Source organism: Ammospiza caudacuta, chromosome 1 (genome assembly GCF_027887145.1).
Source record: "Ammospiza caudacuta isolate bAmmCau1 chromosome 1, bAmmCau1.pri, whole genome shotgun sequence".
In the NCBI taxonomy this organism is placed as follows: domain Eukaryota; kingdom Metazoa; phylum Chordata; class Aves; order Passeriformes; family Passerellidae; genus Ammospiza; species Ammospiza caudacuta.
In genome coordinates this window covers 137,536,723-137,563,919 of record NC_080593.1, presented here as the reverse complement: position 1 = coordinate 137,563,919, position 27,197 = coordinate 137,536,723, and the positions used below count along the sequence as shown (strand labels likewise).

The following is a 27,197-nucleotide window of genomic DNA, read 5'->3' as shown; positions in this document are numbered from 1 at the left end:
GCCCTTCTGCCTCTCTTTGCTGAGCTAGCTGTGGTGAGTGGTGCGTGTGGACTTGACTGCTTTGCCTGAATGCTCACTCAAGCTGCTTTTCCACAGGAGATGCTTATTGGGAAACAGGTAGCAGCATCCATCATCTAAACCCCACACTGCTACAAATCAGCTGCTCATTAACTGCTCACTTCATTGCTTCAGATCATTACTTCAGTTATGACTTAGATTAATTGTTTTCCACTGAAATGAGCAGGAACAAGCATCTGTCTTCTGTTAAAGTACTTATGAGCAGGATATTACCTTATTACTTAATGTGATTATATTTAACTACTGGAGTATGACCAGTCAAGTTCAAAAATAACCCTGCTTTTATAGCTGTATGTGATAGCTTTTATACTTTTTCAAAATGGATTTCTAAACTGTTTAAAGCATGGGAGCAAAGTCTTTCTTAATTCTAATTCTCCAGTACACGCAGTTTTCCAAAAGCTTATACAACTCTATACCTGAAGAGAAAGTGTTTGACTAACTTATCACCTTTTCTACAGAATTTAGGTATTGCTGATGAATCCAAGCGCAAGCAGGACACAATCAAGCAGAAAGCAGTCATGGAATCACAGAGCCACAGAACACTCTGGGTTGGAAGGGACCTCTCAAGGTATCTAGTCCAAGTTTCCTGGGGGAAGACAGGGACATCTTGCACTAGATGAGGTGGCTCAGAGTCCCGTCCAACCAGACCTCCAATGTTTCCAGGAATGGGGCATCTACCACCTACTGGGAACCCAGTTCCAAGGCTTCACTGCCCTCACAGTAAGAGTTCTTCCTTGCACCTGGTCCAAACCTACCTTCTTTTAGTTTAAAACCATTACCCTTTGTCCCACTGTAACAAGCCCTACTAAAAAGTTTGCCCCATCCTTTTTATAAAGCCCCCTCTAAGTATTGAAAGGCTGCAGTAAGATCTCCCTAGAGCTGTTATCTTCTCCAGGCTGAACAATCCCAACTCTCTCAGCCTTTCCCCACAGACAGGTGCTCCATCCCTCTTACCATCCTGGTGAGCTCCTCTGGATCTGCCCCAACAGCTCCATGATCTTCTGTGCTGAGGGCCTCAGAGCTGGACACAGCCCTGCAGGTGGGATCTTACCAGAGCAGAGCAGAATCCCCTCCCTCACCCTGCTGCCCACACTGCTGGTGATACAGCCCAGGACACCCCTGGCTTTTTGGGGTGCAAATGAACACTGCCAGCTCATGCTGAGCCTCTCATCCATCAGCACCCTGAAGTCTTTCTCTGCAGGGCTGCTGCAATCCCTTCATCCCCCAGCCTGTACTGATACTGGCCGTTGTCCTGACCCAGGTGCAGGATTAGAGCACTACAATGGAGTAAATTAACTTTTGGCTGGAGACTCCACCTTCCATGGAATCTGAAGTCTACACAAAGCAGACATGATCTCATTTCAGGATTCTGCTCTCATCTAACCATTCTCCATTCACAGAGAAAACAACCCACATTACAGTACCTTACTTGGAAGAACAAAGTGTAATTAACCATGCCACCAGCAGCATTCTCTAAGTCTAGGTATGTCAAACACCCTGCTTAATATTCTGAGTCTTGCGCAACTATAAAAAATTTTGCTAAAACTCTGAAATATATTGAGAACATATTTTCATGTAGTTCTTCATCTTTGGCAATAATAGTGCACAAATTCCCTGGCATCACTACCATGGCCGAGAATGTCAGGAGCAGTAAACTTTTCTACTTTGCTTGAAAGCTTCTGAATAGCAAATGGGAACATTTCAGTAGAGAAACTCACAAACCTCAAGTTTGAATATATTTTTCTTTTCCTTTTTCACATTTAACTATACCTAAAGGTAGGATATAATGCCAACAAGTTTCAAAAGGAAAAGGTTCAGTTTGTACCCTGGAATACAGTATAAGTTCAGGTATGGCTCCAGAACAATTCCAGCCCACTTAAACTCCAGCTGATGTGCTGCCTCCTAGCCTCACTCACACATCACTACTCCCTCACCCACTAAGGAGATTGTTCATATGATCCTACAGGGATGCAGCAGAAAGTGTCAAATGGGAAAGTAAGTCCTTTTTTTCTAATCAGGCAGCTTTTAGTTGATCTGTCATACTGAGGGGTCAAAGAACCTCCCTGAGCAAAGTTGCTTTAAGCTGTCCTTCAAATGGCACCCTATACCTTATATAAAGGCAAACAAATACCACTGGGAAAACTCAATTTAAAAAAAGTCTGTATGACTAAGAACTATTAGTAATCAAAAAAAAAGCCAGCAACAGAAAACCACAGTAACGTTCTGTTAGACTGTGTTTAATTTTACTCCAAACTGTTTCTGAAAATTGACTATTATTGATAGGGATCCCTTTCCTACACAGTGAGAATTTGTTCAAACTTTGAGAATTGTCATGAGCTTGTGGCTACACTTCAAACGTCACTGCGTTCACAGACAGGAAAAGGTTATGATTTTACAGCAAAGTAGGGAGACTCCAGAGCTTAACATTTTATGGAAAACAAGTCTATTCTTATATTTCTATTTTTTTGAAGTGTTCTAGTTCAAATGGGTGATTCATTGTAAAAGGAATCCATTAAAGGCACAGTACCACAGATTAATCTTTTCATAGATTGAACTATTCTCAATCAACTACATATGGCCATTTTAAGAAAAACAGAGCACATGCCAAAAGTTACAGTTCAAGGAACAATGATAAATTTTCCTAATGCTAAGTGTGGATTGACAATGAAAAAACAAATATGTATTCATGGTCTTTTCCCAGCAGAGATACATTCTGTTATCAGCATTCACCACAAACACACAATTACAGCCCAAGTGCATGTAGCTTGAGTGACTGTAAAGAAGCAATGCTACAGATTTATTTTTAAAATTACTAATTGATTTCAAACTTTCCATAGCATTTGATATTAGTAGCTCCATCAGTGCTACAAATGTATGTGCCAAACATATAGTCTATAAACCACTGTTTTCCTACAGTACTTAACATCAACTTGGCCAAGTAAGTTATTTGCTCTGCCTGTAATGCATTACTCTTCATAACCAGTAATTCAATTACTATTTTGCTTTGCTTCCCATATAGAATAAGCACTTGATATTGGAGTACATACATGATATACCATGTAAAAGATATAATACATGCACAGATAAGTGATTTATTAATAGGACAATGATTTGAACCTTTGCTGAAAAACCCGATTTTCATTCCTGGTCATGTTTAAGGGCTTTGTCATCTCTTTTCAAAAGTGCTCTGCACCTTTGTGTCATGGTCTAGGAATTGTCCCATTTAGTGTTTCCATTGAAACTACTTAAAACCACGTGCCACCCCATCTCTCCACCCTGCCTCTCTGGTGGGCTGCAGAGGAGAACTGGAGCCACAAAAGGTAAAGGTTACGGATTGAGATAAGAACAATTTACCAGAGACATCAGTGAAATAAGACAACAAACAGGAACAGTAACAATACCAATGACAATATGTATGAGAAAAGAGGTGAATGTTTCACATGGCATTGCTCATCCGGCATTTCATATGGCATTTCATAACTCATGAAAACACCTGACCCCCTGCCATGCTATGGGATCTGGAAGCGAGCCTCTTTCCCATCCCTGGAAAATAAGGCAAGGTGGTAGAGAATAATCTCCAGGTCTTAGCCTTTCCCTGCTCCTGACTGCTGCAAAAATGAATTATGTCCTGGCCACGACACTTTGTTTATATCTAACAAAGTCTATAATGAATTTTCAATTAGACAAGCATTATATCAGTGTAAATAAAGGCTATTTATTGCAGCAAGGCAACACATGCTCAGTCCACCAGAAATTTGTCTATTTTGTACAAAGTCTAAAGGCTTGATCATTGACTTCCCAGAAGAAAAAACACTGCAAGACAGACGTGCCCTTAAGGCTACCACATTGCTCCCTCCCACAGCTTACTGCTGCTTGTAATTAAAGCAACAGTGAAGTCAGGGGATATCAGAACATCTTCCTATTTGTAATGTTTAAATACTACAGGCTTCAAGCTAAAAAAAAAAGACAAATTAACCAGCAATACACAGGAAAGCATTATGTGCACATTAGCTAGCTATACAAAAACATAGCTTCCTTTACACAATAATAACAGTAAAATGCAACAGCTTCTCAGCCTGGCACCTAATTATCTCATAAAGGTGAAGCACATAAGCAGGTGCAACAGGATCCTCACAAACTTCACTTATCACAGATCAAACCACTGCACACAAACTTTTGCTGCACCTATTTAAAAGTTTACAATCTCAACCATAAGATTAAAGAAAAAACATATCTCCCTTGCCAGTTTTAAATAAATAGGGCTGAGATACAAGCAGTTGTCTCAGTATTCAGAATATGTACTGGGACTTCTACACAGAATGTAGAAGTATAGCCCAGAAAAAGCAAGCTCATTTCTCTTATACTGACGGAATCAAACCACAACAATTTACAAGAAAAAGAAAGATGAGGAGGATAGGCAACTGTAACATTCAAAAACAGCAGCCACAAAACATGACCCAAACAGACAATCTCCAACACTACATGCAGTCTCCAGAAGATTTGAAACTCTTCTCAAAAGCACAAGTAAAATGGGATTCTCTGCCATCTTGTGTACACACAGTAAAGCACTGTGGATTATTTCATACCTTACACCCCTGTTCAGGTGTTTGCTCCGTCAGGAAGGAAGCGATTGCATTATCTAAGTTCATCCACCTATTCTGATATGAAAATGGCATCAAAGCTAAAAATATACTTAATGTGCTAATTAATGGCTTCTAACCTTTCCTACAAATTTCACAAAATTTTAATTACTTTTTTAGTAAGAGTTTTTCTAATATTCAGGGGAACTGAAAAAACACATGACTAAAAAAAACTGTTTCACCTTCTTCAACACTGAAAATGTGAAATGACAGAGACCATGTGTCAAAGATTTTTTTTCCTCAAATATGCTAAAACCCAATAGTACTGTTTCAACTGAAAACAAGTTGAATATTTCAATTCAGAATACAAAGAGGTGATCTCACATATCTCACCAAGAAGTAGCAAAGAACATCATAGTGAAGCCAGAATTCTGAAGAAGAATTGTGTCATACATAAAGCTGAATTTCTCAATCCTCTTTTAACTGTTTTCTTGCATGCCAAAATTTGCACAACATAACAGTGAACCACTTCTCTCTTAACCTTCTATCAGCAAACACAACCTTTCAAGTCAGAGACACTGTAGCAGGTTTTTTAATCTTTACTCCGTACAGAGTTTTCAATTTTAAGTAGAATTCTGTTGCTAACTAAGGGAGTAAGAAGTCTTACTCCCTTTACTTTGATAAAATGGTAGGGAATTAAATTAAATTAACAAATTTTCCAAACACTTATGCCCCAGATAAGCTACTTGGAAAAATTATTTTCACAGACAAGACTGTAAAGGTTGGAACAGACCACCCAGGGAAGTGATGGAGTCACCATTCCTGAAAGTGTTCAAAACCTTGTGGACATGGCCCCTGAAGACATGATTTACTGGTCATAGTGGTGCTGAGTTGATAGTTGACATGATCTTATGGGTCTTTTCCAATTTCAATGCTTCCATGATTTTAAGTCTTTTAGAAAACAATATCTAAGAAACTAAAAGTATTATCAAAACAAAAGAAAATGTTTCTACATATAATCCTGTATGTATAACCCAAACTTATACTTTTTACACATCACAGGGAAAACTAAAGATTGAAAACAAAATATTTAAAATAAACAGGTTACCAAGAACCATCTTAATTTCCCACTTACTAGTTCAACAGACTACTTAAGAAAAGTGCAAAAGGTAATGATCCCTGTAAGACCAGAAACAAACCATCATGTCTAATCTGTGCCCTGCTCAAAATAATTGCTGCAGCTAGTTCAGCTTCAAGGGCACAAAAGGACATCATCACTAAACTTGCCATAACGAATGAGAACCTGGAAGAGATGACCAGATCATTAGATATAAAGACTACTGTTTTAGTAGTATGATTAGATATAAAGACTGAAGATTACTGTCACAAACCACTGTTTCTAGAAGCAGTTCTATGTAAAGAAAGTTCTATGTAAAGAAGGGCAGAGAAAACACACTGATGATTTTTTTGAGGAACAAATTCTAGACCTTTTAGATTTCTAGTAATTCTGCTTGCAATCCTCCCTAAAGAGCAGAGATGCTGTATTTAATTACCTAACTGTGACCAGGTATTTCAATGGAAAAATACAACTAACTTCATCTAACATTTTGAAACTCACACTGCCTTTAACTTCTGAGATACAGAAAGAGGCATACTAGTTTTTTGTTATGAATATTTAGTGACCTCTGTCTTTCATAACTATGAATAACATAGAGTTACAAAATACAGAGATTTTCCATTAAGTTTGAATAGTTTGAACAAAAAACTCCTCACCTCTCCACAAAATGACAGAATTCTCTCTCCTAATCCCTTTTTTAACATAATGGGAGTGCTCACTCTTATAATTTAAAATGCTGCTCCTTTTTCACATCTTCCAGGAATTACACAGTATTCCAGTTATTACAGAATCACAGAATGGCTGAGGTTGGAAGCAATTTCTGAAGGTCCTCTAGTCCAACCCCTCAGCTCCAACAGGGTCACCTACAACCAGGTGCTCAGGAGCACATCCAGATGACTTGAATATTTCCAAGGATAGAGACTCCACAGTCTCTCTGAATAAATTGTCCCAGTGTTCAGTCACCCTCACAGTAAAAACTGTTTCTTGATGTTCAGAGGGAACCTCCTATGTCTCAGTTCATGCCCACTGTGTCTGCTCCTGTCAGTGGATGTAAGCTAAAATACATGAAATTCTATCAGAATATGAGGAAATGCTTTTTACTGAGAAGGTCATCAACACTGGACAGAGTTGCCTGGAGAACTGCAGAGATTCCATCCCCAAAGATACTCAAAACCCAAATGGACACAGCCCTGTGGAATCGATTCTACCTGACCCTGAGGGGACCTGGACTGGATTATTTCAGTCAGTCTTTTGCAGCCTAAAGGACTGATTTTTTTATCAGCTGCTGTTAAACAACACTTTCACTAGAAGTTTTTCGACAATTCAGCAAATTGTAAATTCAACCAAGCCAGCCAAAAGAAGGTGTGAGAATATGAATGTGCCAGCAAATCAAAAGAGATTATCCAGGGAAAACATTTGCCCATCATGCTCTCACCAAAAATGAAATGGCTACAAGATCTTTTGCTAAAGCCCCTTCCCATATCAGTTCCCTAGAACATACAGAATGCCACATGATTTTGAACATATTCTTCAATATGAGATGTTGAAGAAATTTGAAACTTTTCCTTTCAAATTTTGAAGTGAGTTCAGGTTCTAGGACTTATACTGTTACCTACAACAATAAATAATGAAAGTTTGATTCCTTAGGAAAGGACAAAAGCTTTACTTTTTAGCACTTCACAACAGTCTGGAATCCCTACAATAAAGGATTCTGAATTTTTGACATGATGAGCAAAAGTGTCAACAACAAAAACATCAAGTCACAAAGCAAACAGAATTACAGAATTAACATACCCAAATGGTTCAGTATCAAAACTCAAAGAAAATTTCATAACTCTGATAATAAATTCAGTGTCCTGTATAAATGAACACCATATTTGCAAACCGAATTATTGAAGCTCTTGCATAATTGATGAAAAAAGGAATACACAGTGTCTGTCTCAAGCACACAGATCAAACCCCAGGCTCTTTTTCCCCATGAAGTACTTTACAGAAAATTTTTTTATACTTTCACAAAACAATACAAAGATAAATGAGCAGAGGAAACTCTAAAGAAGACTAGTGTAAGAATCAAAATTATTGCCAAAATACTTCCCCAAAATTAGACCAGACCAAAAGTTACCATTAGGAAATTACCAGGTAAAACTTGATAGGTTATACTTAAGAGCAACAGAAAACACTCCATGTGCAGAGTCTTAAACACACCACTTACTGCTTTGACTCATGGTGACAGACCTCCAGTGTGGGATCATTATAGATGAAAGCTGCTTCTAAATCATTGACTCTCACTCTGTAAATGCGGCACTGTTTACTGTTCAGCTTGATCCTGTTCAGGTTTGCCACTGTGGGAAATATTGTGAGTTCCACATAACCCTACGAAAACACAAATCAAAATCTTCTGTAAAATCTTTAACAACTTAAAAACTAGAGACATACAGAAAAATTGTTACTAATACAATTAAAAAAATCACTGGTATAAAGATGATATTTTCATATTTAAAAAGGAAAATGAATTGCCCTTTAGATTTTCTGCATTTTCTTTCATGCCATTTAACAGGTGAATTTTCGCAGCTGTAAATGAAACAGACAAAACAAAACATTCAATGTGACTGACAATCATGCCTGTTTTACTGGAGAAAATCTGCCTCTATTGACTAGATTTCAAGTTATTAGCATCATTATGTTTTGCTACTTGAATTTGAGACAAGAATTCTTAAAACCTAAGCAGAATGCTTTTAAACAGATATGTCAATTGACAAAGACCCTTGAAGACTTTAGGCCTGAAATGATGAAAGTCTCTTCAAAGCCCAAGTGAACTCACATACAAGGGAGGAAACTGTAAGTCTATCCCAAACATCAGCTAACACAGTGTGAGCATGAATTCTGAACTGCAAATTGCCCTGTAATATTTACAACGCAGCAGCTTTCATTTAGAAATCTTTTTCTAGAAGTGCTCACAGTTAGAAAGAACTTTATGTCAAGCAATAACAGACTTATGAGAAGCATCAGATTAGAAAGTATAACATATAAAGTAGCTGAACAGCATAAATAGCTTGTGAGTGCAGTTTTTTCCTCTAAAAGTATGAAGAAAATCCAGACACTTAATTTCTACTTCACACTTTATTAAGAAATACTTACTACAACAGACTTTCTCTGAAAATTTATGTTGTTGATACAAACTACCTGATGAGTTGTGCTGGAAGAAAAAAAAAAACAACAAAAAAAAACAAAGTAAGGTTTTGCACAAATGCCAGCATTTAAAATAATGCTTTAACCCAGTTTAAGAGAGAGCCACAGAGGATATATGTACATAAATACAGCCAAGAGAAAATACTTCTATAAAAATCATTAATGATTGTCCCAATCTTTTATGCGGTCCAAACCAAATAATGAATAGAAGTTATCCACAATGTCAGGAAACTCCCCTAAAAAAATAAAACACTTATCATACCAGGATGAACATTACCAGTAATACAGGAAGATAACATAATTTTTGAACAACACCTATTTTTATGCAAAAATAAAGAATTAGAAATAGCAGTGTCTAGGTCTAACACTGTGGTGATGAGCAGTATCAGTAATGGCATGAGCTTGCAATCAGAAACCTGTGGAAAGTCGACACTCATACATCATTTATATAAGCAGGTATTACACATTAAAAGATACAGTATGTGCTTTTACAATTAGCATGCCATAAGAATTTATAATTTAAAATAATGCTAATACATGAATCAAGATAGGTATTTTATACTAGTCAAATGCATTTGCTTAAATTTTGAGTGACATATTAGAACTCCTGGCAAATAAAACTGATTGAAAAGGTAGGAGATAATATAATGCCAACTTTCTAAAAATCCTGTAAGTTATTTCTGTGCAATTTTCTGTAGTGGGTGTCATCTTTACAGTAGTGCATTTCATGACTCAAGACAAAACCTTGAAGTAATTCAACTTCTGTGGCACATCATGCTTTATCTGCACATATCCTGTGCATTAAGAACTGAAATTGCTTCAGATGAGATAAAAAAATTCTTATAAGAGAATTACATCTAAAAACAGATTCAATGTTACTTACATTAAGTGTGTATGAGAAGACTGATTCTACTTACCAATACATTTGTGTAACAGATTTATAAAGGAATCAAAGAGGTATAACAAGAAATCTATTAAAATGTACTGAAATCCACCACCAACTGCTTTATAGCTTGGTTACAAGCCAAATAGTGAACGTGTGAAAACGACAATTTGCTTAACAAAGCGGCTTGCTGCAAAGGCAAACATTTTTTTTACACATAAAAAGCCCTTAAGTCAAAAGGCTTTTTGACACACCAGTACATATGGAACATCGTAGGCTGGTCTTTAGTACTGACACTGTGTGAAGAGATGTCCTAAGTTTGAAGAGCATAATGTAAATATCTTTATAAGACTGCATGTTTGACAGACTTGCTGCCCATGAGTAAGTCCATTTACACACTCAAACATTTATCTGCAACACACCTTTTCTGAATGCAAGCTACACCACAAGCAACAGCTCCTTCTTAAATAAATCATTATTAATCAGCCTTTGGCCTGAATCAGTGTGCATTGGTTTCAAGTACAACAATTAAAAAAAATGGATACTTATAATTTATAGGGTCTTGGGCTTTCAAATCCTTTGTCTCCTTTCTTCCTATTCATCCTGAACCGCAGCACTAAATGCACTCTGCTGACCGTCAGACTGGCACCAACATCATCCTCACTCAGCGGGTCCTTCGATTTTCCCCCGTGTCACGCCGTATTTGATCTCTCATCTCCTCAGCGATGTGTGACCCCCCAGCAGTCAGGAATCCTCAGCTCCAATGAGCGCCATCGCCACAGCACCACCACCAAGCAGTGTTTGTGTAAAAGCTCCCGTGGGTGCACACGCAGCCCCTCGGTCTGCTGGGCTTACGGAACCAGTCCAGAGGCGCTTCCTCTCCACGGGAACTACGGAAAACAACCGGCTCAGCGGGCAGGGGCGGCGAGAGCGGCGGAATCAGGAGGGCCGCGGCCAGGACGGCCGGGCAGGCACCGGGGTCTGCGCTCCCGGGAGCGCCGGCTGGGGCAGCGCCGTCCGCTGACAGCCGGGAAAGGCCTGGCAGAGGGCGGAGCGGGCCGGGCGGTGGCCGGGCCCGGGGCAGGGTCGGCCCCGCGGGTCTCCCTCAGCAGCGCGCTCGCCGCGGATCTTCCGCAGCCGCCGCCATCTTGGCAGTCACCTCCGACCCGCGGGTGAGAGGTCACGGCCCGATTGACCGAGCTCTGTCACTTCAGCGGGAAAGGCTGCTGGAGTTTTCCTTTTTACAGAAAGGCAGCTGCTTTTTACAGCGTCGGCGGTGGCCGGAGAGAAGAAGAAGAAAAAAAGAAAGAATAAAATAACCCTCCCGAACCACCCAAAAGCCGAGAGAGGGGCCGCGCCGTGTCCCCGTGCGCAGGCGCCGCAGCTGGCGCAGGCGCGGGCGGGCGGAAGGCGGGAAGGAGCGGCGGGAGCGGCGCGCGCCCGCAGCGAGCTCCGCCTGCCGCCTCACGGGGGGCGCCGCTGGTGGGAGCAGGTGACGCGAGACACAGTTCCTTTATAACCAAGACTGTTATAAGTAACTTCAGATTCATCATCTATTTTAGGTTAAAATAAATGCTCGCATCGAAGAAACTGGTGGGAGTTTGAAAGGGTCATTTCATTTTCAATGTGTAACAAAACCAAGCAGGAGCACTGCACACATGCAATTACACACAAACTTAATGTAAACAAACTCTTCTCATAGCCGTAATAAAGTTCTATTCATCAAACACTTAATTTCTTTTTTGTTTTACGAAGAAACACCTATGTAAATACAAACTTGGAGCACAAATATAAAAGTATCAATTGTGTTGCGTATTTCAACTAAGGGGCCTTCTGTGATGCAAAGGAAGGAATTTCCAAGGCTTTTCTGTTCATATAACCATTGATCTCTGGGAGTGAACCTGCTGCTGCTGTTGGGGGACCGGAGCTGCTGGAACCAGACAGCAAACAAGGCAGTCCTTCCCAGCAGAGAGCCCTTCTACATCACACAGCTGGTCAAACACCACAGCCCTGCACCAACAACGTGCAGCAAAGGACACTGACCTTGCAGCACTGGGCAACAATAAACAGAGCTCAGGAAGAAGCTTTTATTTAGCTTTTTATCTGTACCAAATTCCAAGTATGCACACAGTGTGCATCTTGAGTTACGTTTGATTTAGGAGGAGTTTCTCTACTCTCCCCACTCACTCTACAGCTGAAATGTTGGCAGTTCCAAGGTATTTCCTACCTCACATCTGAGTCTGATGGAAAGAATACTTTTTGTATCAAATAACCAATGACTGTTAAGCTTAAAATATAAATCTGAAAACGATCTAATATGAAACTCTGGTTTACTGACATGCAAACAATCCTTTTTAATGATTACAAAATTACCATCTCAGGTACACCACTTCATGGCAGTATCATCAAAACAGAATGTTTCATTTACATAAAACAGTATTATCATTACAAAACTGAAAGGCACAATTTCTATGTGCTGTCATTTGCCCTAACAAAATTTTAAAAAATAATTGTACGACAATGTTTTGTAGGTTCTTTTTAAAAAAGCACAAGTAGTTGTCAGTAAAGCGTTAGTTTTACCTCAGCTACATTTTAATGACAGTTTATAGGAAATTTGTAACACAACATCCAACTACTCTCTCTTATATTCACACTTCACTGCAATTAGGTTTTTTTTTGATAATATATATAAGGCCATTCTGCCAAGTATTAAAGTGTCAGGTGCTGATGTTGTTCATAGACATGACCTTAAAAGGAACCCATTTTCAAAATCAAGACTGATGTAGTCTCAGTGGGGAATGATTTGTTCATGAGCTTGATGAGTTTTTTGCTATTCAAAATGTGAACACTGCATTGAAACCTTCATCTTTAAGAATGGCCAATAATGGGCAGAAGACTAAAATTTCTGTTTTGCTATTCAATTGAATTCATTGAATTATTATCAAGAAGGTTTTTAATATTCATTTCAGACTTATGGATAAACAGATTACATGTATTCAAGAAGTAGAAGTTGGGAAAAGAAAGGTTGGCAAAGAAGGCTGGCAAAGGAAGGTGAACTGAATATAATTCCCCAGAAGCCACAAGTGTCCTCACACTCTCCTTAGCTGAGCACAGAACACAACATATTCAAGTAGCTGTATAATGATGGTTGGCCACTCTTTTCCCCAGAAGGCAGCAGCAAGTAACATTCACTGTTACTACATTCAGTATCCTCAGTTCTTCAAACAATACTTGTTATGAGATGGGTCTTCTAGAATTATAAACTTTAACACCATTCAGCATTGAGGAGCGAGCATATTTTGTCAGAAGAGCACCAACAGTCTGCTTCTCTGCACACAAGTCTCTACAGAGAAAATCAAGCACAGGACATCAGCATTTAGAGATACTATCACACAAAATTAATCTAAAACATTTTTAACTACAACAATAAACTGGATTTGGATGTTAGAAAAAAAACCAGAACTACTGTAACTGTCACATAATGCTTTAAATTACCTCAAGTTTAGAACTTACCTTGACATTTACACACTAGGCAAAACTACATTACTTACTTCAGAAAAAGAATTTGGGGTTTTAGGCAGAGTTTTATTATTACTGTTCTCTAACAGAGTTTTCAATCTAGCTAGCTCTGAACAATTCAGTTATATTACAGGAAATTTAGAGTTACTCATAAAGGATTGATGCAGTTACCTCTGGGACAGCATCAACATCTTCTCACATATGTCACAGCTGGACATTCTAGATAATGTGCAGTGTAAGTCTTAACTACCAAAGGAACAACGGATGCAGTACAGGAAGCACTATTGCTTTATAGTTCTAGTGTTGTAAATATAGAGTAAATGTCAGCAAGTTTGAATTGTCTGCTTTAATCAAATGAGAGTTATCACCCATTTAAACCCAGTAGGATCAACTTCTTACACACATTTAAGTCCAAAAAAGAGAGTTACAGATCCCAGAGGTGGGTATTCTATTCATAGAGAATCCACTAAACTTAAAATGCAAAGTATAGAGTATCACTGAGGCAGTGATGGCTCATCAGAAGCCAGCTATACAAAAAGAGAAGAATATGGTACTAATTATGTTTTAATAAAAATAAATACATCCTTACTGTATATAAGGGGTAATATCCACTTCTGTCCACTTTTCCCGTATGCCAAATAAGCTGTTGAATCTTTCCTGATTGTCTTCAGGTAAGTCTTCCACTTTCAGCAGAAAGATGGTCTCTGGTCTTAAACTTCTATCCACAAGAGCCAAGCCCTGCAGAACACCATCAGAAATGAAATAAAAAGTACTGACAGAACAATTAAACTTCCTTCTTTCTGGCAACATCCCATGCAAGTTTCTCTTTGCAGATCCAAAGCCTTCCAGAACTGCACTACCAGAGGCAAAGTGAAGAAGTATCATAAAGCCATTGTTTTACAGGCAGTATTTATCATTTCTTCTATGATAAGAAGGAAGGGAGAATCCATTGGGTTCCAACATCTCTCTGCCTGCTTTAAGCAAAAGGATTCCAGGAGTGTTTGTTACTCTACTGGCTGTCACTACCATCTATTCAACAACAGCTTCAGCTTCTGTTCCAGTCACATTTACAAGTAGTAAATTATAGCTGCAACCTTTCTTCAAACAGTGAAACGTGCCTTAGTTACAGAAACCTGACCTGAATTATGATTCCAGACTACTCGTGCTCATTGAGGATATCATAAAGCATACTTGAACTCAAAAGCTAACAGAAACAACACAATACCCAATAATGGCTAAAATCTATATATGACACAAGTCAGTTACAGCCCATTCACAAAATAATCCATCCTTCTTTACGTGTTTACCTGAAGCTGATCAAGCCTTGTTGTCATCCCCTCAGGGACACTCTGTTGCCAGACTTCTTCAAACTCTGATAGATTGAATTTAACTGCATTTTGCAAAAGCATTTGTGCTATAGCTCTGCATATTTTATCTTCATGCATTTCAAAGAAAACCTCCCCTGTAGAGAAGCAGAAACCAGGTTATCTTGGGTTCTTGCCTTTTGATAAAAGAACAGCCTTGTATTTCCATTCTGTTCTACAGTCTTCTATACACCAAGCATCCTTTTTTTTTTTCCTTGGGAAGCAATTTGACTTGGTATTAATTTGGATAAATTATGGTATCTTCTCATTCTCAGGAACAAATCAGGCAGAATACAGCAGTACTGTCCCAACTACAGTATTAATTTGTATCAATAAATGTGTTTGCCCTCCATGTTTTCCCCTTTCAGTGTACTGTTCCTCCTCCTATTTCTGAATGGCTTGTAAACAAAACTTTCACTTCTTTAATCACCCTTATGAGATCATGAAGAGATGAGATTTCATTTTCTCTCACACTGACTTGGCTAAAATTTCTGACCCAAATCAGGTATAAACACTTCCTTCTATTGTTTCAGCCACCTCTGTAATTCAGACTTGTTCCTTGTGCAAACTGCCTAAATACACTAAGACAAGAGTCGGTTGTCACTCCAATGACTTCCTTATGTTCTTTAAGGTTGAGTGCAACTCCTGCTTCAGCCAAAGGTGAGATGAAAGCCACTGTAGGGAAGAATTCAGACTGAATTACAGCAGTGCAGTATTGTATTTGTGTATGAGATGGACAATGCAAATCTAATCCCTACAACCAGCAGATCTTGTGGTGCAGTTCAAGAGATCACAGGCAGATACCTACTCCAGGCAAGCTGAATTCATGCCATTGACTACTCATAATAGCTCAATTAATTACTTAAATATCTGAGATCTTCTAGGGTATCTAAAGAGAGATGTCATCTAAATTTTACTAGTGAGCTCTCTTTAGTCACGAAATTATGGCTTGTACACACCTAATAAATCAGTTCCAGTACCTCTGTTTACAATTGGTTTGTACAGTTTAATAGCCTTTTTTACCTATGAAACTTCCTTTAACAACTGTACTGATTTTTAGCCAGTTTGCTCCCTCCTCCCTCTCTCCTTTGCACTGCAGCAGAGTAATTTTTTTGGGCCGTTCTTCAAAAACCTACATTTCCTCACTAAGAACTATTTCTTTTATGCAAAGTTAAACCATGTTATCTTTCCCAAACTTACCATCATCAACATATTTCCTGCCATAGCTTAAAAGAACGTGTTCTATCATTTGTCTGGAAAAAAAAAAAATCAGAAAACATGTTCTAATACTAGTGTTTACTAGGACACTACTAAAACAGTTACCAAGAAGATTAAGAAACAGGTATGGAGAAGAAAATAAACTGAAGAGAACAGATGATGAGATACATTTTTGTGGGTGAAATGAAGAAACTGGTAAAAAATAGATGAGAGAGAAGGATCTCCCCCAAAAGTCTCTACCACGATCTAGTTATAACTAGCAAAGACTAAAATGTGTAAGGGAAATAAGGAATAGACTCTTGCAATATCTTTTTTTTCCAATGAGAAAGAATTGTATCAGCAAGTGTGGCCAGCAGGACCAGGGCAGGGATTGTTCCCCTCAGCACTGGTGAGGCTGCACCTCAAATCCTGTGTCCAGTTCTGGGTCCCTCAGACCAGAACTGAAGGACATTGAGGGGCTGGAGTGTGTCCAGAGAAGGGCAACAGAGCTGGGGAAGGGTCTGGAGCACAACTCAGGTGAGGAGCAGCTGAGGGAGCTGGGGGTGTTTGGCCTGGAGAAAAGGAGGCCCAGGGGAGACCTTATCACTCCCTACAATTCCCTCAAAGGAGGCTGTAGCCAGTGGGGGTCAGTCTCTTCCCCCCCACGTAACAAGTGACAGGATCAGAAGAAATGGCCTGACATATTTAGATTGGATATAAGAAAGATTGCTTCATGGAAAGCATTCTCAGGCACTGGAACAGGCTGCCCAGGGAAGTGGTGGAGTCACCATCCCTGGAGGTGTTTAAAAGACGTGTAGATGTGGCACTTAGGGACATGGTTCAGTCCTGGACTTGGCAGTGGTGTGGTAATGGTAGGACTCAATGATCCTAATGTTTTTTACCAGTCTGAATGATCCTATGATGCAAGTCAAAAATTTGGCAATTAATTATCCCTTACTGAATAATAGGCAATTTTCTGAAGCTCTGTCATCAATTATAGCCTAACTGCAGATATCTTTTTGAGCCAAAAGGCAATTAAATGGAAAATGCTACATATTGTAAACTTAAGACTTTCTTTGAATGGTACTTTTGAATTACACCAGAAAACATACCCCCTCTCAACTAATATGCAACAGGTAAACCAATCATTTTTGGCTAGCTATAGCTTCAGAACAACTATTTCAAGATGCTGAGCAATTTACAACTTAAGTACAAGCTCCTTCCATCATTTACAACTCAGCAGTAATGTTTCTACTGTGGATCAATGAAAATACTAACAATAAACACTAAAATCAGTTTACTAACCTGTCTAAAAATTCCCTTAAGTATTTTTAGAAACAAAGAAAATGTATCATTTATATCAGAGTAAGTAGAATCCAGATTTGCAAGACTATAATTCTAATAGACAGTTAACAAGTACTGTAATTACACATAGTTAATAATGAATGTAGGCAATTTTAAGTACTAAAATAATTGTTTACCTGGGTTCTAGAGATCCAAGTTCTTCAAGGCAGGCACAGAGAGGAACCTTACTCAAAGGCCAGGACTCTGAGTCTATTAGCTGAGTCACATGATTCAAGAGTTTCATCTCATAGTCAAAGTCTAGAATTCTCCAATATCCTGCCAAACAGAGCACCACAGAACACTGTTAGAAGGAAAACATTAACACCTTAATTCTGTTGTCATTAAGATACATTACTGGAGTCTGGACATTCAGGTCACACCTTTATAATATGCAGTACCATTGTGTTCTTTTCAGGATTAAAAGCTCAGAAAAGGAACTAAATAATAAGAGCATATGTAAAGGAGAATGAAACTTAATTATCTCAACTGTTTGGAATTCTTCAGTACTTCTTTAACCGCCACAGATACAAAGACACTGAAAATATCACTCCAAGATGTGGAAGAACTAATGCTTAGTTGAGGAACAGAACTGCATGAACAGGATGGGCTGCACTGGCTCTGCAAAGCAACAGCTCAGGTCCAGAGAAGTTCACAAAACTCCAGAAATCCAGATTACTCTAGGACTGCCATCAACTTGTGTTCTACTGAATGTTTGGGCATGGCCAAGTAAAGGATGAATAGGACCTGTCCCAAGGTGAGGCATTGCTCCAGCCTTCCCTCACGTGGTAGGAAGACACTGACATAAAGCAAGTCCAGGAGGAAGAAAGAACTATGAAAAGGATAGGGCTACCTAAGAATCAGCTATTTTTGCCTCTAGAACTACAGAAAGCAGCACCCACTCCTTCATGAAGAGGGTGACCAGCTAAAAAAATATTCATGCTGTGGGTGGGATACTCTGATGCCAGTGTTTGTAGCAGCAAAGGAGTTATCCTGAAAGAGAGAGACTGGCAGTGCCTGCTCAGCTTCATCCTTCTGAGCAGATTCACAGCAGCAGAGGACATGGATCTATGGGAACAAGTCTTAGAACTTTAAAGCAACTTGCACCTTGAAAGACAAGGATATAGAATAGGCCTTAAAAAAGGGAGACATGTATTTTGGGGAAAATAGGAGGGTTATTTCCTCATAGGTAAGAATATTCTTTAGATACAAATACCTTCGATTTTGCAGGCATCTATGACCTGCAATTGGTGGAGTATTTCTTCCTCACTTGCTTGAATCAGATTTAACAAATCTTCTGTTGTATACTGCAACAAGGGAAAAATAAAGGAAATAAAAGAGGTTTTCTTACTTCTTCTTTGCTTCAGTGACCATACTAAATGCATTATAAGCTATAATGAAGGAAAGACTTAAGACAGATGTTTTTTCCCCCAGACGGAATTTTCTAAGGTTTGCCACATTCTCTGAAACTCTTCTTGTAACTTAAAACATTTTCTCAAAGGGTTATTCAATATAAAAGGCAGTCTAACTACAGGAAAATTTTTGTACCAGATCTAGGTAATATACCTAGATTTCCAGAATGTCAAACTAGCACAAGTAGACCTTGCAAGTGAAGAATAAGAAGATTCTTATCCCAGCAAGAATAAAAAGTGAATGTGTTCTGGCTTTTCTGAAATCACATATTTTAATCTGTGAGATTCAAAGTAAAGGCAAAGCAAAAATCACGTATCACTTTTGGATAGAAGTCAGAACCTGCACTTAGTACCTCCACTGAGGGAAAGTCTCCTTCACCATCACCTCAACAGTTACATGTTGTGTTTTGGTGTCTCCCAATTGAGCTGGCACACGCACAGCACAGACCCAGCCAGAACACAAACACCTCCCTGCAGAACGCTTCTGTGGTGAGATGGGAAGGGGCTGTGGTGATGGGTTTATGAAGGTGTGGCTGGATCAGAAGTTATCATGAGGAGTGAAGTAAATAGAAGAAATACCAGACATCAGTGCACTGGAAATAGTACACCTATTCCTTTATTCACAGTAGAGCCTTTTATATCAACTCTAATGTTAAAGTTCTGTTGATTATATCTCAAGATTATTTCCTATCAGAAAGAAAAACATTGGATTAAGTATTGGATTAAGATCTATCAGACTATGAGAACACAAATGGAACAAACCAACACTAAATATGGAACATTCACATGTTAAAAAAACACTTAAATACAGAAAGGCCTCCACTTCCTGCTATGCTATTCCTATCAGATGATTGGAACATACTGTTCCTATCACCAAGCCAAGCTCCCATCAGTATGTCAATGAGGGATGACCCTATCATACAATACTTAAAAAAAACACACTGCTAGCAATTGAGAGCAAAAATATCCCCAAATCAGCATGTGTGTTTGAAGTTTATTGTTGTCATTCAGATGCCTTGCACAGAAGTCCTTGGGACACATTTCTGAATTGAGGCCAGCCCAGCAATCCCAACAGCTTTTTTGAATACATCACTGCTCTCAGCTCTGATGCTTTTATCAGCTGCATTGCCCTTGCAAACATAAAATGGAATGGGTTGACTTGCACCACGCCCACACCAGCAACTTCCAGATAATGTATTTAATATGTTTCTTATTCTTTTTCTTATCAGATGTCTGTGATCATCTGAGTATGCCCTGTCATTTCACAGTAAAATTCAGTACTAGCCTATATATTTTTAAGCTTTCCTCTAGTGTGCTAAATCAAAACACAATGCAACAGGTTCCCTACAGTGCTATAGATCTTTATGGCTCTTCTGCTAAGGTTCTCTGTGTATGACACAGTCCTGAAAAATCATGAGACGAAGCTTACAGTAAACAAACAAATGAATAATTTGTTTTCAAACAGATTAAAGGTGGCCAATTAATTCCCAGCACACAATAAATATTAAGTATAAGCAAACAAAACAGTGGAAATCATTACTACACATATACTGTTTGGGATTTCAGAGAAAATTAGTCCCACAGGAAAGAGTTTTCCCCTGGAGAGCTTTCAGATTCATTGAGGAGTTCCACCAGAGGCAAGGTTAACACTTGTCAACATTTATCAGATATACCTAGTTGTTGTTACTCAGTAAGGTCATAGAGGAAATGCATTCTCCTTCAAAAATAAATGGTGATCAATCCTCAAATCAGTCATTAATGTTTGGGAGACACTGACATCTTTTAATAATACTCAATATTATGAATAAACACTATTTCATATGACTTTTTCATGTTGCTGGCCTTTGACAATGCTTATAATTTTCAGACAATTTAAGCCCTCAAACCTTTGCCATCCCTTATTTTGCTGTATGTCCTGCTATGCCTAGAACAGCACAGGTAGGCAATTCTGGGGGCAAGATTCTGTAACTGATCAGAAATCAGCCTGTAAATCATCCGGGAAGAGAGAAGCATCCTTCTTCTCCAGAGAAAAGTAACATCTGTGTTTGCACATCCAAACACATGCAGATGGTTTGGTGGTGTCAGCTTCAATCATGCCTCAGCATAAAATACTTGGGAACAACTACTTTTTGGTCTTCAAGTCAAAAGGAGAACCAACCAAGCTAACAAAATCCCATAATTTCTATCAGCCTTTTAGCTGAGATCATATGCTGCACAGTCCAGGTCTCCCCATTACTCTTTAGGTCCCAAAATGAATTTCCTGGAAACACTGTAAGACAGCAGGACAGAATTTCATTTGTGTTTTTCCTTCTTTGAGTGTGTCTTATTCCATGCCTTAGATAATCCTGTTACTCTCTTCAACTCCCTTCTTCTCCTTGTCATCACCAATTACTGATTAGCAAGCAATCTGCATATGGTGTGCTCTGACCTCATATATGGCAGACACAAAGAAGGAAAGGCTGCACTATACCTTAGCAGTCATGTAACTCTCAAGTAATTTAGAAAAGATTCTGAAGGTTGTGCTCCAAGAAACTTCCTACAGGAAAAGGGAAATGCCCAGTCTCCTTCCATGTCCCTCATTTTAACTAATAAAAAGGCTGCTTACTTGTACTCACTGGAAGTGTTAGCAACAATCAACTTGTTTAGAATAGAAGAGTTAAAAAATTAACTCAAAGAAGCACTGTGAATCATATGAGGAAAGGGATTTTTCTACTTAAGGATGTATCTTCACTTTAATTTGCTCATTACCAATTACAAGAAAGCAATTTACACAGCTGATTTACCTTTGAAAATGTTGAAGTCTGATCTTTCTGACTATCAGGCCCTTCATATGGATCTTCCATTAAAAGCGTCCTCAGTTTCTTCAGTTTTGGTCGACATCTCCTTAATTCCCAATAGTTCTTGGAGAAACCAGCAATCTACAAGAGAAAACAGCAACTCTTTAAACATTTTAATACAGCATCTGGATTCAAAGCTGCTTACCAAAAATTATCAGCAAGCAGTGTTAACCCAGTCATTGAAAACAAGTAACTATTAATAGGGTAATTACTTTAAAGATAAAACAATCATTGCAATGTTTTCAATGAAAAAAAAATAGTACAGACAATGAAGAATAAAAATCCAGAACTGATTGATAAAATATATCTTTGTAGTGCATAAGACAAAGATAACAACTCAACTCTGCCTGCAAATGATAGGAAACCACCACAGGATATATTTCTGCACAATTCCCCTCGAAACTGCTTTTTGCCTTAACAGTAAATTGTGTTACTGCCATAAAAGCCTTCCTGTATTAACCTGTGTCTATCTTCCCCACTTCTTCCCAAGCTTGGGATCTACTTCATGGTCTTTTTAATGAATCATCATAGTCCTAAGCTCAAGCAAAGCAGACAGTAACAAGGACAGAAAGCTACACTTGCACACACCTGACAAGACATCTCTGTTCCTCTCCCTGAGTCAACACAAAAATGAGGAGTGTGCAACAGGAAGTTTGGCTGTTCTTGATTCAACAACACCGACTTACCAAAGTTTTACTTTCAGAGTAATCCTGAGATGCTTCACAGGGTACAGCTTTGACTTACTGCAAGATTCTTGGAAGAAGCCAGACTATTGAAGGCCTTTCAGCATAATTTCTACTATTTACCAAACCAACAGAAATGAGAATAGAATTGCAGAGGCAGAACAGGCTCCAGCTTAGTGACTCCTGACCCAATCACCAGCCCCATGTTAAAACAGCTTCTATGAAAAAGCCTCTAGACAGTGCTTTAAAATACCCTAAGTGCTTTACTGGAGTACTTGAGGTATTTTAGAAGTCCTCCATTGAAAAAAAAACCAAAAACAACAACTAAAGCTTTAAAATCATTTTCCATTTAAATCAACTATAAGCAAAACCACGTATATATAGAAGTAATTGTATACAACTTCTAATACACAGAAATCTGTCAATTTTAATCTATTACATAACTGGCTTGGCAAAAAATTCAGCTAAACACCAACTTCCTGACAAACTTCCAAGCTTCATGTCAATTAGCATTTACTTAAGTGCTAGGTTTATTTCCTGCCAAGTTGTTTTCTGATCATTTTGGTAATAAGAAGATACTCTGCATAGAAAAGGAAATAAATAATTCTAATTAATATTCCAAAGCTCATAACCTGAGATAAGCTCTGTGAGGTGAATAAAATGGCAGATGCTTTGGCTGTATTAGTGTGAAAGTGATACAAAGATGAGCACCAAGACAGCAAGTGAAGGGCAGTGAAGCCCCAAAGTACTGAGCACACATAGTATCTTTTGCTATGTTTCACAATATGCAGTGTTAATGAACCATCTTACCTTTTTGATATAATTTTGAGAGCTCTTAGAAATAAAACTTTTTAAATAGTTCCTAAGCAAATCACATTTCTATGATGTGTAACTTCACAGGAATAGTGAAACAATTAAATGTAGTAAAAAAAAAAAAGTATATGAAAGAATATTACTTTCTCATTAATCTACTTCAGCTTGAATTAACTTTTTACATTAGCTCATTAGACCTCATGGAAGAACTGATGTTGAAGTAGGATTATTCCTCAATGATGCCATTATGTCCATTACAGAAAATAATTAAATATTTTGATACACTAATTGAAAGAGCCACCTTAGAATACATTTCTATATTTAAAAAATAGTATTCAGATACAACATGGTAAAATCTCCCTTTTGGGAAAAGCACTCCTAAAAATCAACCTGTAAATAGCTTACTTTAAAAACAGTTGCTAACACTGAGAAATTATATTTTCTTTGCAAGCTTTTAATACCTACCACAAGTAATTACTGTGCAATGAAAATAAAGCACAGTTTTAACTTCTCTGAAACAATAACCATACATTACAGAGAAAGTTCAGCTGCCTGAAGAAAGGCTCTAAAGCCATTTTGGACACCCTAAGGCATAGCATGGCCCTGTATAAAAAGCACATTTATAAATCCATCCTCCTGGAACTGGTCAATACACAAAGAAGCTATAGGAGACTCGTCCTTTCTCCAGTGGCAGCCTGCAATAGTGGCTAAGCAATACCACAGGGTGTCTAAAATGGCATTAAAAGTCTATGTTTAGGCAACTGAATGCCAGCTGGGTTTCACATATGCATCTTGGACAAAACACAAGAAATTACAGAGAATAAGAAAGCACAGAATTAAAACAAACAAATAAAACCCTGAAAGACATACCTGTGAATGAATAATATTACAAGATGCCTGATCTGCTTTCAGTTCCTCTGGAGTTTTGCAACCAGGAACAAACAGCAGCATATTTGAGGTATCTGCTATTTTCATGTCATAAGTTTTATCTTTGCTGCACAACACTGCATGTTCATCCTTTTCACCACGGATTATCAGGCTGAAAAAAAAAAAAAACAACGTGGAAATAATGATGCATTTTTACCTCTGTTTCAGGATGAACTCTTATTAAACTTGTTTGATATTTTCTCACATTCATACACATTTGTAAAGAAATTACAAACTGCAGTTCTGTTTGGTAGCAGCAGTCACAGTTCACCAAAAAAATGTAAATTAATCTAATTGACTGTGTTTTTCCCTCTCCTTTTAGTGTGGGAACTCAAAAGACTAGCATTCCAAGTTTTCATGCAGAACACAATTGAATGCCTATAGTCATACACCAATTCTCTCAATCCCCCTAAAACACCGCTGAAGTGATGCTTAATGTGAGAACTAGTTCACTAATCTTAAAAATTAGATAACAAACTAGAGTTGTTCTTTAATGAGGACTGAAGCTGGCCCACTGTGAAACAAGAAAGCAAACAGAAATTGTGTTTATTGTGCAGAGCCCTTCAGATAATTAATACCTATTTTCTTGCAAGTAATTCCAAGCAGGAAAGAAAATAATCTTCTAGAACAATTCTGGACAAAGAGACAATGTAAAGCACCCTCTTCAGCTCACATACTTGATGAAGTAAAGATTCTGCATGAGGACGTGATAATACCAAAGCAGGAGCATGACAGGGGAACATTCAGTTCCTCCCAGGCTACAAACACTAACTTAAGTTCTCAGATTCAATTCAATTCAATGCTTCTCTTGTTTGCCAAAGCCTGCATGCACGAACAAAGCTCAGCTGTGTCCCAAGGGATCCACACGATTCAGGCCTCTAACAGATAAAACTTCATCAGTATTGCATGAAATAGGAATGGCTTACTAACATGCATCTCAGAGAACTGCCTTCTTTAGAGGGACTTCTCATTTTGTATCACTTCAAAGATTTTCCTTGTGTCACTGGCATTGCAGTAAAGGAAGAAATTTAAAACAGTATCAAAACCTTGCGTGGAACCTGCTCTTGGTTCAGAGTTTGGCGTCACATAACCATCCTACCCCATGCCCATGCATAGAAGGGCACATCCTTCCTGCCAATTTGCACGTCCATACTGCACATCCTTCCCTGCCCATTTTCTAACTTATAGGCACCCTGCCATCCATCAGGCCTCAAGAGTTCTAACAGGAAAATCTCAAAGTCAGCGGAATTCTTTTAGAGGCATGATATCTTTTCTAAACCTGTATTTCTGATCATAGAATATCCCGAATTGGATGTGACCCACAAGGATCACACCAGGTGATCACACCTGGGCTGGCACAGGACTGCCCAAAGGATCCCACCAGGTGCCCGAGAGCGCTGAGCAATTGCTTCTTGAGCTGCGGCAGCCTTGGTGCTCTGACCACTTTTTGGGGAGCCTATTCCAGCACCTTCTGAGTTTTGTTCAGAAGTCTCCACAGCAGAAAGCTTTCCACAAAAAAACCCCAAACCAACAAAAAAACTAAAACACCACACAGACACAGAGGAAAAAAAAAAAACACAAAAAACCAAAAAAAAAACCAAAACACGCTTCTTATGCTGCTTATAAGGAAATGGCTTTTCGTTTCCACTGTAACTGAAACAGGTTTAAGGGATTTTAGGGGCAGTTACGCCCACCGCATCAGAAGAACACAGAAGTGCGGACACAGCCCCGTGTCCGGGACAGCCCCGCGCCCGCCGTACCTGCGCCCCGCCTCCAGCTCGGCGCAGAGCCCCGGCTCCAGCTGCAGCAGGCAGCACTCGCCGCCGCCGGCCTGCGGGCCGAAGCTGAGGCAGTGCACGGCCGGCAGCAGCTCCGCCGGGTTCAGCTTGGCCGTCTGCAGCGTGGCGTCCACCTCGGCGCGGCTCCGCATGGCGGCCCCGGCCCGCTCCGAACTCCGCGCCACGGCCTCCATTCCCCGCCCCGCCGCGGCCTGCATTCCCCGCCCCGCCGCGGCCTGCATTCCCCGCCCCGCCGCGGCCTGCATTCCCCGCCCCGCCGCGGCCTGCATTCCCCGCCCCGCCGCGGCCTGCATTCCCCGCCCCGCCGCGGCCTGCATTCCCCGCCCCGCCGCGGCCTGCATTCCCCGCCCCGCCGCGGCCTGCATTCCCCGCCCCGCCGCGGCCTGCATTCCCCGCCCCGCTCCTCCCGCCCAGGCCGGGCCGGGCCAACGGGGAGCGGGCGGCGGCAGCGCGCGCAGCCCGCGTTGGTTCCGCGGTTGACGGACGGACGGATGGGCGGACGGATGGGCGGACGGCGGGGCGGGCGGGAACTGCTCAGGAATCGCTTCCCTCTGCTCCTAATCTGAGACAAACCTCCCGATTTCTGTCAGGCTGCACAGGAGTCGGGCTGTGCTGCACTAAAGTCTCTCGTTATGCCAAAAATGGAATAAAAATATACAAAATGCGCAAAACTAAGTAAAATGACAAAACACTGCAAAAACAGGGCCAATATGGAAGTCACTGCCCAGCTCTGAGGCAACATTAAATCAAAGACGTGTTTAGGGTGGAAAAGGCTTCCAAGATCACAAAGTCCGACACTTTATCCAGCACTGGCAAGTCCAGCACTAAACCGTGTCCCTGAGTGCCACAGCTGCGTGTCTTTTGAACACCTCAGGGATGGTGACTCCACCACTCCCCCGGCCAGCCTGTTCCAGTGCCTGACCACCTTTTCTGTAAAGACATTTTTCTCACTGTCCAATCTAAACCTCGGCTGGTGCAACTTGAGCCCGCTTCCTCTCATCCTGTTACTTCTTAGCTGGGACAATTCCTGCCTGGCTATAGCATCCTTTCAGGGAATGGTGGTGAGCAATAAGGTCTCGACTGAAACTCCTTTTTTTTCAGCCTAAATAGCCCCAGCTCCTTCAGGTGCTCCTCACCTGAGTTGTGCTCTAGACCCTTCCCCAGCTCTGTTGCCCTTCTCTGGATACACTCCAGCCCCTCAATGTCCTTCTTGTGGTGAGGGGCCCAGAACTGGACACAGTTCTCGAGGTGTGGCCTCACCAGTGCTGAGTACAGGGGGACAATCCCTGCCCTGGTCCTGCTGGCCACACTGTTTCTGCTGCAGGCCAGGATGCCATTGGCCTTCTTGGCCACCTGGGCACACCCTGGCTCATGTTCAGTCACTGTTGACCAACATCCCTTTTCCACCTGACAGCTTTCCAGCCTCGTGTCCCAAGCCTGGAGCATTGCTGTGCCACT

At 40.0% G+C, this 27,197-nt stretch overlaps 2 protein-coding genes across 4 annotated transcripts in view; both read right to left on the bottom strand.

Annotated features, from left to right (window-relative positions):
* The window catches only part of TAF2 (TATA-box binding protein associated factor 2), a 59,719-nt gene extending 48,698 nt beyond the window's left edge, over positions 1 to 11,021 (bottom strand). For 2 of the 3 annotated variants that reach the window (XM_058821777.1, XM_058821853.1), the window contains exons 1-3: positions 10,397 to 11,021; positions 8,914 to 8,968; positions 7,988 to 8,148 (exon numbers count right to left, since the gene is read on the bottom strand). In XM_058821777.1, the coding sequence (XP_058677760.1) occupies positions 7,988 to 8,148; positions 8,914 to 8,968; positions 10,397 to 10,449 (269 nt within the window). In that variant the 5' untranslated portion in view covers positions 10,450 to 11,021. The remainder of the gene's footprint in view (positions 1 to 7,987; positions 8,149 to 8,913; positions 8,969 to 10,396) is intronic. The other variant, XM_058821928.1, reaches the window with a different exon arrangement.
* Positions 11,022 to 11,924: 903 nt separating this feature from the next.
* Positions 11,925 to 25,936, bottom strand: DSCC1 (DNA replication and sister chromatid cohesion 1). The gene is made up of 9 exons (XM_058814421.1): positions 25,701 to 25,936; positions 23,884 to 24,052; positions 21,464 to 21,598; positions 18,485 to 18,575; positions 17,409 to 17,547; positions 15,931 to 15,983; positions 14,674 to 14,828; positions 13,956 to 14,104; positions 11,925 to 13,190 (listed from the first exon to the last, which is right to left on the bottom strand). The coding sequence occupies exons 1-9, from the start codon at positions 25,934 to 25,936 to the stop codon at positions 13,082 to 13,084; spliced, it is 1,236 nt and encodes a 411-aa protein (XP_058670404.1). The 3' UTR covers positions 11,925 to 13,081.
* Between the last annotated feature and the right edge of the window lie 1,261 nt (positions 25,937 to 27,197).

What these genes read in the sequence shown, in the direction of transcription:
- DSCC1 (XM_058814421.1), bottom strand. Translation starts at nt 25,936, where the DNA reads ATGCAGGCCGCGGCGGGGCGGGGAATGGAGGCCGTGGCGCGGAGTTCG. An exon ending in AGACTTCAACATTTTCAAAG is followed by an intron (nt 18,576 to 21,463) that starts GTAAATCAGCTG and finishes CCCTTGTTGCAG; the next exon opens with TATACAACAGAAGATTTGTT. An exon ending in CAAGGCTTGATCAGCTTCAG is followed by an intron (nt 14,105 to 14,673) that starts GTAAACACGTAA and finishes GGTGTTCTGCAG; the next exon opens with GGCTTGGCTCTTGTGGATAG.